The 16,382-nt window shown below is 40.7% G+C and overlaps 1 protein-coding gene across 9 annotated transcripts in view; it reads left to right on the top strand.

Annotated features, from left to right (window-relative positions):
- Positions 1-16,382, top strand: part of ZNF438 (zinc finger protein 438) — a 197,765-nt gene that overhangs the window by 100,043 nt on the left and 81,340 nt on the right. For 6 of the 9 annotated variants that reach the window (XM_027559775.1, XM_027559776.1, XM_027559770.1 and 3 more), the window contains 2 exons: positions 498-575; positions 4,731-4,826. The exons of 2 other annotated variants lie outside the window; for them this stretch is intronic. In XM_027559775.1, the coding sequence (XP_027415576.1) occupies positions 574-575; positions 4,731-4,826 (98 nt within the window). In that variant the 5' untranslated portion in view covers positions 498-573. The remainder of the gene's footprint in view (positions 1-497; positions 576-4,730; positions 4,827-16,382) is intronic. One more of the 9 variants, XM_027559777.1, reaches the window with a different exon arrangement.

The raw sequence follows: 16,382 nt of genomic DNA, 5'->3' as shown, positions 1-16,382 counted from the left end.
ATTGAGCGACTGAACTGAACTAACACCCCCTGCCCCCTCCAAATCCAGTAGCACTTTGTACCATTTTTAGCATTTACCGTGTGTGCCTTGATGTGGAGTTATTCATGTTTGTCTGTCTCTGGTGGTTTGTGGGTTTCCTGAGGACGGGAGCTATATCTTAACTCAACTTCACCTCTCCCTGCTGTCCATGATATAGTACTGAGTAGGGCTTGATTGGTGGCTAGATTTTAAATGATCTATTGTAAATCAAGCTTAAATATATTATTTTCCAGAACTTTTAGGAGATTGACATAAAAACATAGGAAGAAAATGTTATACCTCCTATTTTAGAAGTCTTTGAGCATAGCTTGAATTTTTATTTTAGGTTCTTAAATTATACCTAAGTATCAGTTTTCTAGAACTAAATATAACTCTTATGATCTTTAGGTGCAGTCATCTAATTAGCTTCTGTAAGCTACCTATCAATTCTTTCATACTTCCATTACATTTGTTTTCAGATAAAAATGAATGCCATGTCTCAGCCAGCACTGAAAACGTGAAGTTTAGAAGACATTTGCTAAGTCGAGTCAACTCATGTAAGTCCACCCACATCGCTCAGCACCAGTTTAAGACTGATTTAAAATGTGAAGAATTAAGTTCACCACCTTTGATGATTTCTCAAGGCTCAATTGTTCAGAATATCTTATAGTTCCCTTGTATATTGAATCACTGGTCTTGGAAGATATTGGAGAGATGATTACTCACTAAATCTCATGTGCTTGTTGAAAATATAATGTTTAAATTCAAGATATTACTTTAAAAATTAGAGTAGCACCTCATGACCAACCTTTATTTTGTACCAAGTCTAGGTATCAATTCCCAACTATGGGCCAAACTTAATGTTTGTAAAATGGTTTTCCATTGTAGCAAATATATTTTCAGTTTCTAAGTCTGGCTTTTCTGAATATGTTCTTGATAATTAAAGGGAGATGTTTAGTAATTATCACTGGAACCATAAATACATAGCTATTTATCCAAAAACCTAGCTTTGAGGTGTCATCTTAACCAATCCCAACTATTATAATTATCTCCTCATGGTCTTTGTCTTCATTCTGTCGTCTATCCTATTTTTGCTGCCTTATAGATATGCATGTAGAGCCACTCCAATAATTTAAAAACCCTTCAGTGGCTCCTCGCTCACTGCTGATAGAATCCATGCCTTTGCCGGCATTCAGAGCCCTCAAGCAAGCTCCTAAAATGTCCCCATCTTTAGCCAGCTGAGCTTTCTTCCTGTTCTCTGAAATCTCCTTGTTGTTCTTGCCTCTACATCTCGACTTGGACTGTTTTTGTTAGTGTTTCTCTGTAATGTCCCCTGCTCCTCCCTTTCTGGTTTCTCTGCCTGTTGAAGTCTTGTGCAAACCTTCAAGGTTGAGCTCAGGTGTGGAGTGCTCCACGAAGCTTCCCCTGATCACTCTAGCTAGAAGCATGAGCTTTCTTTCTCTCTGCTGACTTCACCCAGGATTTTCTTTATCATTGTTTCAGCATATTTTACCTTGCCACGTCAGTGTGTGTGTGTGTTGGTGTCTATCTTAGGACCAGAAAATCAAACATTTTGTCTAATGTAGTTTTGTCTTGCACAGCGTTCAGCGTAGCCTTTAACGATGCTCAGTATTTGTTTAACAAATTAAGAATGTGCCTGGGCTTTTCTCCCATCCTCCCCTCTATCTTACATCCTTACAGACACACATGGTCCATATTCATGGCAACCATTCATCCTCGTCTTGTCCCCCTGGCAGACCACCATGCTGCCATCTTGCCCTGGGAAAACTGGCCGTGGTGTAATTAGCAAGACACAGTCATTTCCCAGCCTCAGAAATAAACTGTGGTCCCAAAGTTCATGTCCAGTTCCATTGTTTGGAATGCAGAAAAAATTTTTCCACAAAAACAGTTATAAATAGTCATTAAGTTTCTCAGTCTGCCCTCCCAAGATTGTTTAACTCATAAGTACTGGTGCAGCCACCACATATCACACTGTTTGTAGAGCAGGGATCCCCAACACATGGGCCACTGGTACCAGTCCACAGCCTGATAGGAACTGGGCCAGACAGCTGAAGGTCAGCCACAGGCAAGTGAGTGAAGCTTCATCTGTGTTTATAGCTTCTTCCCATCGCTCCCATCGGAGAAGGCCATGGCACCCCACTCCAGTACTTTTGCCTGGAAAATCCCATGGACAGAGGAGCCTGGTAGGCTGCAGTCCATGGGGTCACGAAGAGTCGGACACGACTGAGCGACTTCACTTTCACTTTCACTTTCATGCATTGGAGAAGGAAACGGCAACCCACTCCAGTGTTCTTGTCTGGAGAATCCCAGGGACGGGGGAGCCTGGTGGGCTGCTGTCTATGGGGTCACACAGAGTCGGACACGACTGAAGTGACTTAGCAGCAGCAGCAGCAGCATCACTCCCATTATTGGCTGAGCTCAGGAAGGCAAGCTCAGGGCTCCCACTGATTCTGCATTTTGGTGAGCTGTATAATTATTTCATTATATATCACAATGTAATAATAATAGAAATAAATGTAATGTGTTTAATCACCCAAAAACCATCCACCTGCCCCATTCTGTCAAAAAATTGTCTTCCCCCAAACCTGTCCCTGATGCTGTAAAGTTTAGGGACCGCTGTTGTAGAGAACCTCTGACTCTGGATATGGAAGCATATCTCTCATGTCCTGGAAGCAAAATAGGGACTTCTTGGGCAGCCTGAGCAGTAGGAAGTCTGAGCAGGGGCTCTGGCAGGGCGCCCCCCCACCATTAAACACCCTCATGACAGGAGCTTTTGGGTTTCCAATATTTGCATAAGAAACATTTAGCTCTAGGTCACTGGTACTCTCATGAGCTCTGAACTGAGGGCAAGGAGGCTCTTGTTCTGCTGACCCTCCCCACAGTAGATGAGGATGGTAAACAGTGCTTCAGTTGTCTTGTCACATGGGGGGTCATTTTTAATTTGGGTGTCTGGGAGTTGACGATATCTTTCTTGAGCTTGGCATGATTTGTTTTATGAACCTATTACACCACTTCACCCTCATTAGTGTGATCTCTTTTCTCTCACAGCCTGGCAACTTATACAGTAATTTCCCACAGTTTGCATTTAATGGAAGGAGACCATTGTCTGCTCATGGACCAAGTCTAACTCATAATCGTAACTGAAGTTATGTGCAGGAGGAATACGACCTTTAGCTTAAGCATAAAGCGTTTAATAACCACCCACACATGCAATAACATAACCCCAGTTCTGCGGGATTGTGCCAATAGCCAGAGTCACATACACCATACTTATTGGCACATAATTCTCCAGCATCTCATTGAAATTTGAAGCAGTAGTCTAAATTATGCTATGCACTTTAATATTTTTAGCATTGAATTTGATAGTTGCTTCATTTTTCTGGTAGCAGACCCATGCCTGCTTCCTGACAGGAGCAGCTATCCTTGCTCTGAATTTGTGCTCGTCTCCTGCCCGTTTCTGCAGCCCCCCACCTCCTCTCTGGGCCCATCCCCTGCTGGGGTTGGTCCATGAGCACCCGCACCCCATCTTCACCCAGGGGAGCCAGCAGATAGGAGATGAAAGGAGTTAGAATTTTAGTTCTCCTGTGACACTGACACCCCAGGTAATCCTGGGGGCTGATGTGGGACGAGAAGGCTGCCAGGGTATCCACACTCAGAACTCTCAAATTTTGCATTAGTTGAACACATTTCTCATCTCTTTGGTGTGTTTTAAATAATTTATGTTTGGCAACAGTGGGCCTTGTTTATTAGATGGCAGAGAATAAATTCAAGATGAGATGTTTTGATGTGACCTGTCTCCTTTAAAAAAGGATTCAACATCATGGATTAAAAAAAAAAAAAAGAACCACTCTCTTGGCTGTTTTGTAATAGTGCTTATGTGACAGCACTTTCTGCTGTGGCCTTGTTTGCCTGTGACAATTTATTGTTGTGTTGTCAATAGCTCCACTTTTTTACTATATAAAACTTAGGTTTTTCACTAATCATCCAAATGTTTAACCAGATGATGAATGGTCTGCTTAGACTTGAAGGAGCCTGTACAAGAAAGGGGAGAGAGGAGAAATTAAATCTGTTGAGTACTGCTCTGCACCATGTCCTTTATGTGTCTTTTAGGATCTTAACTCCATTTTACAATGGAGGAATTTGGGCTTGAGAAATGTTTAAAAAATGAATCTGAGGTCAGAGGTCTAGTCGGTGATAGATCTGGGTTTCAATCCCAAATCTGATCGTCTCACTAATTGAACAGCCTGATCCTACAAGCCCATGTGCCTTTTATTTGTTGAGAAAGATCAGTGACTTGAAATTGGAGGTTGGAGGCAGATTTGGGTGTAGTAAGGTTCTCCTTCCCCACTGACAACCAAAGCTGCTCTCAGGTTCAGTTCCCTTGGCTGTCCTACGGGACTAAAACCCGTTTTACTGACCATTTGATACTGTTGTGAGAATAATAAGCTAGTGAATTTCGGTATGATTTTATAGGTATAAAACCCAATGGAAGAAGAGAGATTTTTAAGTCAAGAGAAAAACTAGTAAAAACCTTAAAACATTAAATGAGATGACTTGGACAGATTTTGTGGTATTTCACATCTTAACATTGCTCTATAAAGCTTCCAAAATGACATTTGTCAGTTTTATAATCCCTACCACCATCATGTGCAAGCTGCATCCCTGAATTAGGTATCTCATCCCTGATTTAGGTATCTCAGGTGCAGCGGAGAGAGTCCTGGCAGCATCCCAGGGACCCCCTTTCATTCACCAGAAGAGATGATTCATTTCTGCACCATATCAAACAGGTTTGGACTCTAGTAGATACTGAAGAAATGTTTGTAGCCAGTGAGGACCTGGAAAATTCTCAGGCTGTTGAATAGTCATAGATGTGTCAGACTAGCAATAATGTTAATGTTCTCAGAACAGTTTATATTTTTGAAGTTTTTAGTAAGCCCAAGTATGAAAGTCACATTTTGTAAACGTGCTTTCACAGAATTGCTGTTCAAAAGTGGTTCCAGGTTTCTGGGCACCTTTCATAGATTACAGGATGGTGAATACTGAAAGACAGCTCTGAGCTCTGAGTTGTCATCCAGTTACGCTTCTTTCAAGTATACAGAGAAGAGATAAGAAAGGTAGGGAACTCATTAAGTTATAAGGACAAGACTATGAATGAAGTGTCTGTGAGCCTGGGAAGTACCAAGGTCATGTCCTAGGCTTAACCCAAACTTTTACCCCATTAAAGCCCTAGGTCTAAAGATAAATGCTTTCAGAAGACCAGCTGAGACCATTGGAAGGATGGTATTAGAACAGTGCTCAGATATGGATCGAGAAGTCTGCACTCAGTCAGCCTTGGAGCAGATGTGTGTAGGACTCTTCCCCATCTGCCACACATCCCAAGAAGGGTCCCTGGTCCTGAGGTGCTGACTCCCACTGCTTCTTGGGCCAACCCTGAACCTGCTTCCTAGGTGTGGTGGCTGGAGGCCTCCAGAATGGGAAAGGAGACCTAGGAAGCAAAGAGTGCACACACACAGCAGACACTGTGGCCCAATTTGGTCCATCGCTATGGACCACATTTGGCTTGTACAGTGTTTGTTTTCAACATGAATAACATTATTAACTGGTGTTATTCCAACTAGTTTCTAATTGGATTTTCTGTTAACCCCTTTAATGTGCACACCCAGATTTCTGGGTTTTCTGGAAAACTGTAAGATGTGACAGCTTTAGGCCTGCCATTCGAAGTGACTGTCGTCCATTAGAGCTAGTGAGGAGCTGCCTCTATGAGATGAGTGAGAACTTTCCAGGTCTCACAACCTACCCCCTGCAACCCCTGCCCTTCACTATTGGTTTTCTTTAAATAGAATTAAGAGGAAAGTTAAATGTTACCCACTCTGCCATTTGTGTTAAAACTGAAAATAACAGGTTGAGAGGATAGCATGTTTCAATATACCTGAGAGACTGTTATTCTCCTAGGACTATTGTGTGTAACAATGTACCATAAACTGGGTGGCTTTAAACAACAGCAATTTTTACTCTCACTGTTTTGGAGGCAAGAAAACTGAAATCCAGGTGCTGGCAGAGCCTTGCTCCTGCAAAGGCCTCTTGGATCCATAGCTTCAGGTGGCACCACGTGTTCCTTGCTTTGTGGCTGCATCACTCCACCCTCTACCCCATCTTCTCATTACTGTCTTCCCTGTGTCCAGCCTTTCTTCCCGTAAGAACAGCCATCATATTGTAATAGGACCTACCCTATTCCAGGACAGGGCTTCCCTGTTGGCTCAGTGGTAAAGAATCTGCCTGCTAATGCAGGAGACATGGTTCGATCCCTGGGTTGGAAAGATCCCCTGGAGAAAGAAATGGCAACTCACTCCGGTATCTTTGCCTGGAAAAATTCCATGGACAGAAGAGCCTGGCGGGCCAGAGTCCCTAGGGTCACGGGCTTACGACCTCAGCATAACATTTTGGGGAACACAATTCAGCCCATAACTGATGGCGTGTTTCTTGGTGGAGCACAGAATAGTTGTTTAAGGGCAGAGGTCCTTGGAACAAAGTACCTGGAGTCATACTTATACCTTGTTTGCTCTCTCATCTGGGCAGTTGCTCACCCTTCTCAGTGCCTCCTCGCCCTCATCTGCAAAATGAGGATGAGGGTACCCACCTTCCCCCTCCCACCTTATAGGCTTGAAGTGAAGACAGACCCTATAAAGCCCTTGGAACAGTGCGTGGCACATACTCAGTTTCAATGAACTGAACTATTAATTATCTTCATTGTTATCTGTGTTTACTCAGACACAATTTCTATGCATACAAGGAGTTTCTATGCCAAAAAGCTATTATTTAAGATAGCATTATGAAGCAAACCATGGTGAAAGTAGGAATAAGAGATAGAAATGCTTCATGAAAAAAAGTAAGTCAATAAAAGAGAGTGCGAGAGACTGGAATATTAATACGATTTATTTTTCATACAAATAAAATAATTATAATACATTAATAATGTTTAGCCTCCTCGTGCTGTTGGATTACCTGCATGGCTTCTAGATGCACTTGAAACTGATAAAAGACCCAGATAGGAACTTTAGACTCAGAGGCTCAAACGTTGACTGTGGGCTGGGTGAGCACAGTGCCCCGGAGGTGATATTGGAGAGCTTAGTCCAGGAGGAGCATCCAGAGACACAGGACTTCTAAGCATCCCTCTTGCTTCCTTGGAAGCATGTTATTACTCTCTCCCTCTTTCCCATAAACCCTTGCATTGAAATTATCCTGGTATCCAGGCTCTAGATCAGAGATTGAGGCTAAATAATTATTTACATTTAAACCTTACTTTTCTTTCAAAGGGAACAAATATTTTGAGATACATTATTTTGTTTTTCCACATAACTTTTATGCAAGACAGCCATAAAACTTGAAGTTTATTATAAACTAAGAGCCCTGATAGAGAAGGTTTAAAGAGATGATAAGACTTTTTGAAGTCCCTGGATGAAATTTGTTCTGCAAGTTAGGGGCTATTGGGTTTGTAAAACTATAGTACATATATATATATAAAATCTTTCTCCAAGGTACACTGCCCTGAAAAATGAGAATATTCAGATAAAATCAAAGTATCTTACCTAAATGGCGAAAGGGACATATGGGTGTATGATTTGTGATTTTATTTTAGTAAAAGAGGTTAGGCTGTTTAATTTTTGGCAAAGAAGTGGTATTGTATCATTCAACTGTTAGTAATTTGGAACACTTCAATTAAATGATGAATTCATCAGAACTCCTTCGGTTGCAAATGCATGAAGGCCAGCTCAAGCCAGCATATGCAAATCAAAGGAACTTAATTGTTTATATAACTATGGTTTCCAGAGGTGCATCTGGCGTCAGGCATGACTGCAGCCAGGAACTTAGATGATCTCAGCTGGACTCTTTCGGCTCTGCCGGTTTCTTTGTTCGTCATTCTCCAGACAGCATGTGATCAGTAAGATGACTGGCCGGCAGCAACTTGGGACTGTCATCTTCCCAGTTTAGCAGACCCAATGGAAAGATAATTCATTGGGCCAAATGCCTCACTACCTGCCTTAAGGAAGATGCGAATCAACTCTCCTTAACCCCATTTGATGAATGATCACTGAGTCCTAGCCAAGGACTTGTATTCCCGGTTCTGCAGTAGAGGAGTGTGTGTGTACCCAGGGACTGAAGGCCCCCCTTGAGTCTCCTGGAGTGAGAGAGGCTTTCTCCAAAGGAATTCAAAGAAGGGCAATGGAAGCAAGTGCTCAGCAGACCAAAACTATAGTGGCCTCAGACTGTGACACACGATGTGTGAAGTCATGTAAAGACTGTAGGTTCTGATTTTAAGATGCAAAGAATGTTCTGCCTTCTCTTATTACAAAATCCATCCAAAACGAAGGAAATAAAAAATTCCAGCTCTATCTTTGATAAAAGGTAGATGACATCACTAACCCTAATCCACTGACGTGAACAGAAAGTTGTGATGCTGTGACTTAGCAGAGGAAGGTGAAAATCTGAGCTCCCACAGAGAGTAACAGGAAAGGAAACAGTTTTGCCTTGCAGAACCTTGGGAGGTCCTGTGATTACAGTTATCAGGTCAGGCTGGAGGAATAGTTAGAAACACAGACTCAGTTGAAAGTCTGTAAAAGGACCAGTTGGACACACGGGTCCTTGTCTCAACCCAGCTGGATACCCACCTTCCCCAGAGGATGAGACGTTTATTCTCTGGAGATGTTGAGTCTTAAGAGAACCTAGGCTTGGGAACATGGGAGCTCCGAGAGTGGGGTTACGTAGACATCTGCCCTGCACTTTGAGCACCAGGAGCCAAACTTCTAAGTCCCCATTCAGGTGCTAGGAGTTTCTCTAGAGAAGCTAACTGTTTGCAGAAAAACTCCTTACAGGGGTTCCCCACAGGGAAAACCAGCTGGCTGCTTTTCAATAAAGAGCACCTTCAACAAGCTCAGTCCACAGACAGAGCTGCCATCTTGCTTTGCTGGTAATTTCCCACTTAAATGGAAAAGACAGCCAAAGATCAACAGATATGTGGAAATGCCTCCCACAGGAAAGCAGAAATTAAGAGCAACAGAGAACTCTAAGACAGAACTGTAGAGACAGAAATAGGAAACTTAAGAAATGGACTAGAAGTACTGTCTCTGAAAATGTGAGATTTTGCATGGATAACAGAGTCCTTTTTAAAAAGGAGAAGAAAAGAAAGGAAAATTAAAGAACAAAAAGAAACCCACAAAAATTAAGAATATGATGGTTGAAACAAATTTCTTACAGGGATTGCTTATTTAACTTACGTGCAGAGTGCATCATGTGAAATGCTGAGCTGGATAAAGTACAAACTGTAATCAAGATTTCTGGGAGAAATATCAATAACCTGAGATATGTAGATGATACCACCCTTACGGCAGAAAGCAAAGAACTAAGGAGTCTCTTGATGAAAGTGAAAGAGGAGAGTGAAAAAAGTTGGCTTAAAACTCAACATTCAGAAAACTAAGATCATGGCATCCGGTCCCATCACTTCATGGGAAATAGATGGAGAAACAATGGAAATAGTGAGAGACTTTATTTTCTTGGGCTCCAAAATCACTGCATATGGTGACTGCAGCCATGAATTTAAAAGACACCTTCTCCTTGGAAGGAAAGCTATGACCAACTTAGACAGCATATTCACATTACTTTTCCAACAAAGGTCTGTCTAGTCAAAGCTGTGGTTTTTCCAGTAATTGTGTATGGATGTGAGAGTTGGATTATAAAGAAAGCTGAGCAACGAAGAATTGATGCTTTTGATCTGTGGTATTGGAGAAGACTCTTGAGAGTCCCTTGGACTGCAAGGAGATCCAGTCATTCAATCCTAATAGAAATCAGCCCTAAATATTCATTAGAAGGACTGATGCTGAAGCTGAAACTCCAATCCTTTGGCCACCTGATGCGAAGAGCTGACTTATTTGAAAAGACCCTGATGCTGGGAAAGATTGAAGGTGGGAGGAGAAGGGGACGACAGAGAATGAGATGGTTGGATGGCATCACTGAATCAATGGACATGAGTTTGAGCAAGCTCTGGGAGATGGTGAAGGACAGGGAGGCCTGGCATGCTGCAGTCCATGGGGTCACAAAGAGTCAGACATGACTGAGTGACTGAACTGACGGACTGACAGGGATTGACATAATCCAGAAAGTTCAGTCACTCACTTAATCCAAGAGAAAATGGGAGAAAGTTATCAGAGAAATAATACAAGACACTCTCCCAGAATCCAGAGAAGAAAAATTGTCATATACAAAGTATTCTGCATAAGAACAAACAAGAGACTTCTCAACATCAGTACTTATGTGTAAACATAAATTTTTGAAACAGTCTCTTAAGGGATAATTTTTATCATTAAAAAAGTTGTGATACTGTGACTTAGCAGAGGAAGGTGAAAATCTTCTTTTACCTCAGAGTTACTGTCAAGTATCTCTAAATAATTTCCTTAGAGATATTCCTTAGAATATTCCTTTGTAATATTCCACTTACAAATTTTACATTATTTAAACTTATTTATATCTTTTATATAATCTAAAGTATGCCTTCAAATTTGTGTTTTAGAGATTCAGAGTATTTTATGGTGCTTATTTTAGTTCCTTATTGTTTTATTCACTCAAAAGATAATTGAATAATCTTTTCTCAAAGCACTGTAAAGTTTATATTCCTTGTTTTATATGGTAGTGCAACATCTGGTCCATAGCTTTGTAGTCAGTGACAATAAATAACTGATTTAGAAACTCACTGGTATTAAGGTATGTGATAGCATGATCTGCAAAATGTTGGCTGTTTTTTCTTTATCCAGCATATAGTGATTTGAAGTGACAAATGTTTGGCTCTTATTTTTATACGTGTATATTGTTGTCTAGTCGCTATATTGTGTCCAACTCTTTTGCAACCCCATGGACTGTAACCTGCCAGGCTCCTCTGTCCATGGGATTTCCCAGGCAATAATACTAGAGTGGGTTGCCACTTCTTTCTCCAGGGGATCTTCCTGACCCAGAGATTGAACCTAGATCTCCTGCTTGGTAGGCAGATTCTTTACCACTGAACCATCAGGTTATCCTTACACATGTATAAAACTATTAATTATGAGTAACACAATATCTATGTAGGATATTGGGGGTTTTTTTAGTTAAAAAAAATTGGACTATAATTGCTATACAGTGTAGTATTTGTTTCTGCTGTACAGCAGTGTGAATCAGCCATATGTATACATACATCCCCTCCCTCTTGAGCTTCTCTCCCCGCCCACCCTCCAGGCCATCACAGAGCTGAGCTCCCTGTGCTTTACAGCAGCTTCCCACCAGCTATCTGTTTTATACATGGTAGTGTATATATGTCATTGCTACGCTATTTAAAATAGCCAGGACATGAAAGCAGCCTAAATGTCTGTAGGCAGATCAATCTATAAATAAATTGTGGTACATATATACAATGGAATACTACTCAGCCATAAAAATGAATGAAATTGGGTCACCTAGAGTCTGTAATGCAGAGTGAAGTCAGAAAGAGAAAAACAAATATTGAATATTAGTGAGTTGAGAATGTAGCATGAAATATTACTTTTTGTCTTTTATCAGTGAAGAAGATAGTCTCGAGTGTTATTTTCTTCCAGAAATTAGAAGCATCAAAAGTTAAAATTTAGCAGACATGTTTTCCACATTTTAATTAGTGTGAATTAATTTAAAATTGTTAAAATTAATATTTGAAAAAATAATATTTTTAAGATTCAGTGCATACTGACTGTATAATAAAATATAGTTTTATGGTATTTTTTTAGATGGAAAGTTTTCTCTAAATTGCATTTTGGTTTTTAAAACATTCTGAAATTTAGTTTGTAAATATTACAAAGAATTGAAATTTCTTTTTTTTTTTTAATTTTTTTCTTTGTGTTCCTTTTTTTTAAATTTATTTATTTTAATTGGAGGCTAATTACTTTACAATATTGTAGTGGTTTTTGCCATACATTGACAAGAATCAGCCATGGTTGTATATGTGTTCCCCATCCTGAACCCCCCTCCCTCTTCCCTCCCCATCCCATCCCTCTGGGTCATCCCAGTGCATCAGCCCTGAGTACCCTGTCTCATGCATCAAACCTGGACTGACGATCTGCAATATAGCTCCCCTCTTTTTGGATTAGTTTTGAACGCCTAATGAAATGGAAGGCAGGTTTCTTTTTCCCTTAAAAAGGGCTATATTTTATTCCTTAATGTACTATAATGAGAGCAAAATAATATAGAAAAATCAAGAAATGAAAAAGTGCCAAGATCCTTCTTGCCAATATAACTTTTTAGAATTGTGCTGAGTTGCTTCTGCTGTAAAAACCAGACTCACTTGTCTATTATGGATTCTCCAGGTAATGACATTTTGTAGAGGATTTTTGTAGTTCTTTTGGCTCAGCAAGGTCAAGAATTTTAAATTAGAATTACAGAACTGGAAGGCATCCTCATCTTCATTTTACAAATGAAGGAACTGAAGTCCAGAGGAATCATGATTTATCCAGGGTCACACACTTAATAGTGAAGGTTGGATGAGAATCATGGCCTCCTGGCAGGCAACTCAGTGATCTTTGTAAAAGACTCTTTGGGTTTATTCTCACCACCATCACATTATATGCAGTGTTCATAATTTATTGTATTAGGCCCAAGTAGCAGGTTATGAGTTTGTGTTTAATTTTCTGAAGCTAAGTGAGCATTTAGAATTAGGAATATTGACAGTGACCAAAAAATAAATAAAAATGGCAAGAAGCGTTTGGAAGATCTCTCATCCAGGGTAGAAGATGTCCCTTGATTAGACTCTGGCCCTGCTCTCCAGATGAAAATTCTTTGTACATTATTCTCTAGGACCTGAATCTATCTACTGGAAGGTTCTCTGCTCATCTTCTTCCAAGCCCACAGTTACGTGGTCCTTGAAAAATATACCTCTTTGGGGGCTATTTGGGCATTTCTGGTAGCTCAGCTAGTAAAGAATCCTCCTGCAATGCAGGATACCTGATTTCAATCCTTGTGTTGGGAAGATTCCCTGGAGGAGGGCATGGCAATCCACTCCAGTATTCTTGCCTGTAAAATCCCCATGGACAGAGGAGCTTGGTGGGCTGCAGTCCATGGGGTTGAAATGAGTTGGACATGACTGAGCGACTCAGCATGCAGCACATACTGGGGGCTATGTAACCTTTTTCCCTACTCTCTGACCTTGCAATTTTGGCAGCTTGCACATTGTTTGCAGAGTCAGCCAGCGGCTTAGAGGCAAAGCTTGTGAAGTTTTGGGGCTTGTTGTGCCCTCAGAAACTTTGGCTTCTAATCCGCCTTCTTGTAGTTGACTCCATTTGCCAGTAAGAGAAGGACTGGGTGTCCCAGTCTGGCAGGGACAGTCTCAGTTTATATTAATAGTGCTCATGCATATTAAGTAATAATGCCCTCTTTCACTCTCAAAACTATCCCAGCTTGGACAATAAATTATGTACTGTCACTCTAGCCAAAAGAGCACACCAGAGGATCCCACACCTAATTTATTCCTTTGTTTCCTCTCTGCAATTCCCCTGTCTCTCAACTTACAAGGGTCCTTGGTTGGCCAATTGAAATAGGTTTCATGGGAAGTTCATGTGCTCATCCTGATCTACAGCAAGGCTGACTTCCCTCCATTCACAATAGAAAATGTAAAAGGCCATTTTTGCTCAAAGCATTTTTCAGTCTCCTCTTTTACTGTGTATAGTCCAGAAGCAATCAAATTTTCTAACTCTGGGAGCCTCCAGATTTCTGGATTCTCTGCTCCCTTTCAGTTTTGCCCTCAGACCTCTTATTTCTTGCCCATGCAGATTTCTTTCTTGTAAATTCTCAATAAATACAGCAAGTAATAATGTTATTCTAATGTTCTGCTTTCTGTCTCTTTTCCCTTACAGCTATAGGCTTAGTTGGCCTTCCCAGGTGGTGCTAGTGGTAAAGAACCTGCCGCAGTGCAGGTGACCTAAGGGACACTGGTTCGATCCCTCGGTCGGAAAGATCCCCTTGAGGAGGGCATGGCAACCCACTCCAGTATTCTTCCTGGAGAATCTCATGGACAGAGGAGCCTGGTGGGCTATAGTCCACGGGGTCCCAAGGAATCAGACATGACTGAAGCGACTGAGCACACATGCATAGTCTTAGTTAGACACTTGTTGGGCCTTTGAAGCTATCTCATGCATTTTCAGAAATTGAGGTATAATTTACATACAATAAACACACAGCTTTCAGTTTAATGAGTTTTGACAGTTGTATACCCCCATGTAAACCACCTCCAAGAATAAGATAGAGAGCATTTCCATTATCCCTAATGCAAGCCGCTTTCTAGCTATTTCACTTTGATTTGCTCCCTCTGAGGCACAACCACTTTTATGACTTCTGTCACCACGGATTCCTTTCCACAACCCAGCACTTGTATTAATATTAAAAGTTTTGTGACTGGGACTTCCCTGGTTATCCAGGGGTTAAGACTTTGCCTTTCAGCGCAGGGGTTGCAAGTTTGATCCCTAGTTGGGGAGCTAAGATCCTACATGCTTCACGGCCAAAAAACTGAAACATAAAAGAGAACAATATTGTAACAAGTTCAGTCAAGACTTTAAAAATGGTCCACATCAAAAAAAATCTTTTTTAAACAATTGATTAAAAAAAGAAAATTTGTGACTGTGTGACATGACTGTTTCTGTCTTTTCCTTGGTTTCTCTCTTTCCTGCTGCTGGGCCTCTAAGCAGTTCTCATCTATTTTAGATTTTTTGTTTGGCTTGTACTTCACTTAAAGGTAGCATTTTTTATGTTACTTGGGAAAAGCTAAGTGCTATAGTAAATGAACTACAAAAAACATAATAGCTTCAACCTAATTAAAATATATTTATTGCTATTGAGCAGTACACTGAACGTGTTCTTGATCAGTAGATGATGGTCTATATCCTGGACCTTTGAATCCTCCAGCAACTGAGAAAGGAGCAGGAACCCACCTTACCTGCTTCTGAAAAGCCTCAAACTGAGGTCTGACATTCAGTCCCCTCCCACTGATGTTGTTTTACGGGAAAACTATGCACAAGACCACCTCTGGCACAAGAGAGAAGGGTTTGGAATTGGGGACTCTGGCTTGGCAGCTACTTGGCAATGACAGCTCCATACCATGAACTGAAAGAAAAGTCTGTTAATTGTCTACAGGTAACAAAGGTCAGCATCAAAACTTTTATTTTCTTTTAGTGACATAATACTGTATTGCTTTTCTTTTTTTGTCATGTTAGTTTATGTAGTATATCTTTTTATGCTTTTCAAATAAACATGTTAGTATTAGAAAATTTTTAAAAATTGTATTGCAATCTCTATGATATAAATGTTCAAAGCAAAAGCAATTTATTTTCCTTACATTATTCTGGTGAAATTAAAATAATCACTGGCCATAAGCAGATATAATTTAACTCTTAAAAGGTAAAGATCCATGATATCACCATGTCTATTCAGTATTGTACCAGAGATCCTAGCCAGCAGAGTGAAATGTTGCAAGTGGGTGAACCTTAAAAAAAAAAAAAAAAAAAGATGTAGGAATGGAAAGGAAGAAAAAAATGGTCACTATTGGTAAATAATAAAGAACAGAAATGGTATGGACCTAACAGAAGCCAAAGATATTAAGAAGAGGTGGCAAGAATACACAGAACTGTACAAAAAAGATCTTCATGACCCAGATAATCACGATGGTGTGATCACTCACCTAGAGCCAGATATCCTGGAATGTGAAGTCAAGTGGGCCTTAGAAAGCATCACTACGAGTAAAGCTAGTGGAGGTGATGGAATTCCAGTTGAGCTCTTTCAAATCCTGAAAGATGATGCTGTGAAAGTGCTACACTCAATATGCCAGAAAATCTGGAAAACTCAGCAGTGGCCACAGGACTGGAAAAGGTCAGTTTTCATTCCAATCCCAAAGAAAGGCAATGCCAAAGAATGCTCAAACTACCACACAATTGCACTCATTTCACACGCTAGTAAAGTAATGCTCAAAATTCTCCAAGCCAGGCTTCAGCAATATGTGAACTGTGAACTTCCAGTTGTTCAAGCTGGTTTTAGAAAAGGCAGAGGAACCAGAGATCAAATTGCCAACATCTGCTGGATCATGGAAAAAGCAAGAGAGTTCCAGAAAACCATCTATTTCTGTTTTATTGACTATGCCAAAGCCTTTGACTGTGTGGATCACAATAAACTGTGGAAAATTCTGAAAGAGATGGGAATACCAGACCCCTGACCTGCCTCTTGAGAAATCTGTATGCAGGTCAGGAAGCAACAGTTAGAACTGGACATGGAACAACAGACTGGTTCCAAACAGGAAAAGGAGTACGTCAAGG

This window comes from Bos indicus x Bos taurus, chromosome 13 (assembly GCF_003369695.1).
Source record: "Bos indicus x Bos taurus breed Angus x Brahman F1 hybrid chromosome 13, Bos_hybrid_MaternalHap_v2.0, whole genome shotgun sequence".
Lineage (NCBI taxonomy): Eukaryota > Metazoa > Chordata > Mammalia > Artiodactyla > Bovidae > Bos > Bos indicus x Bos taurus.
This window is presented reverse-complemented; position numbering and strand designations above follow the sequence as displayed.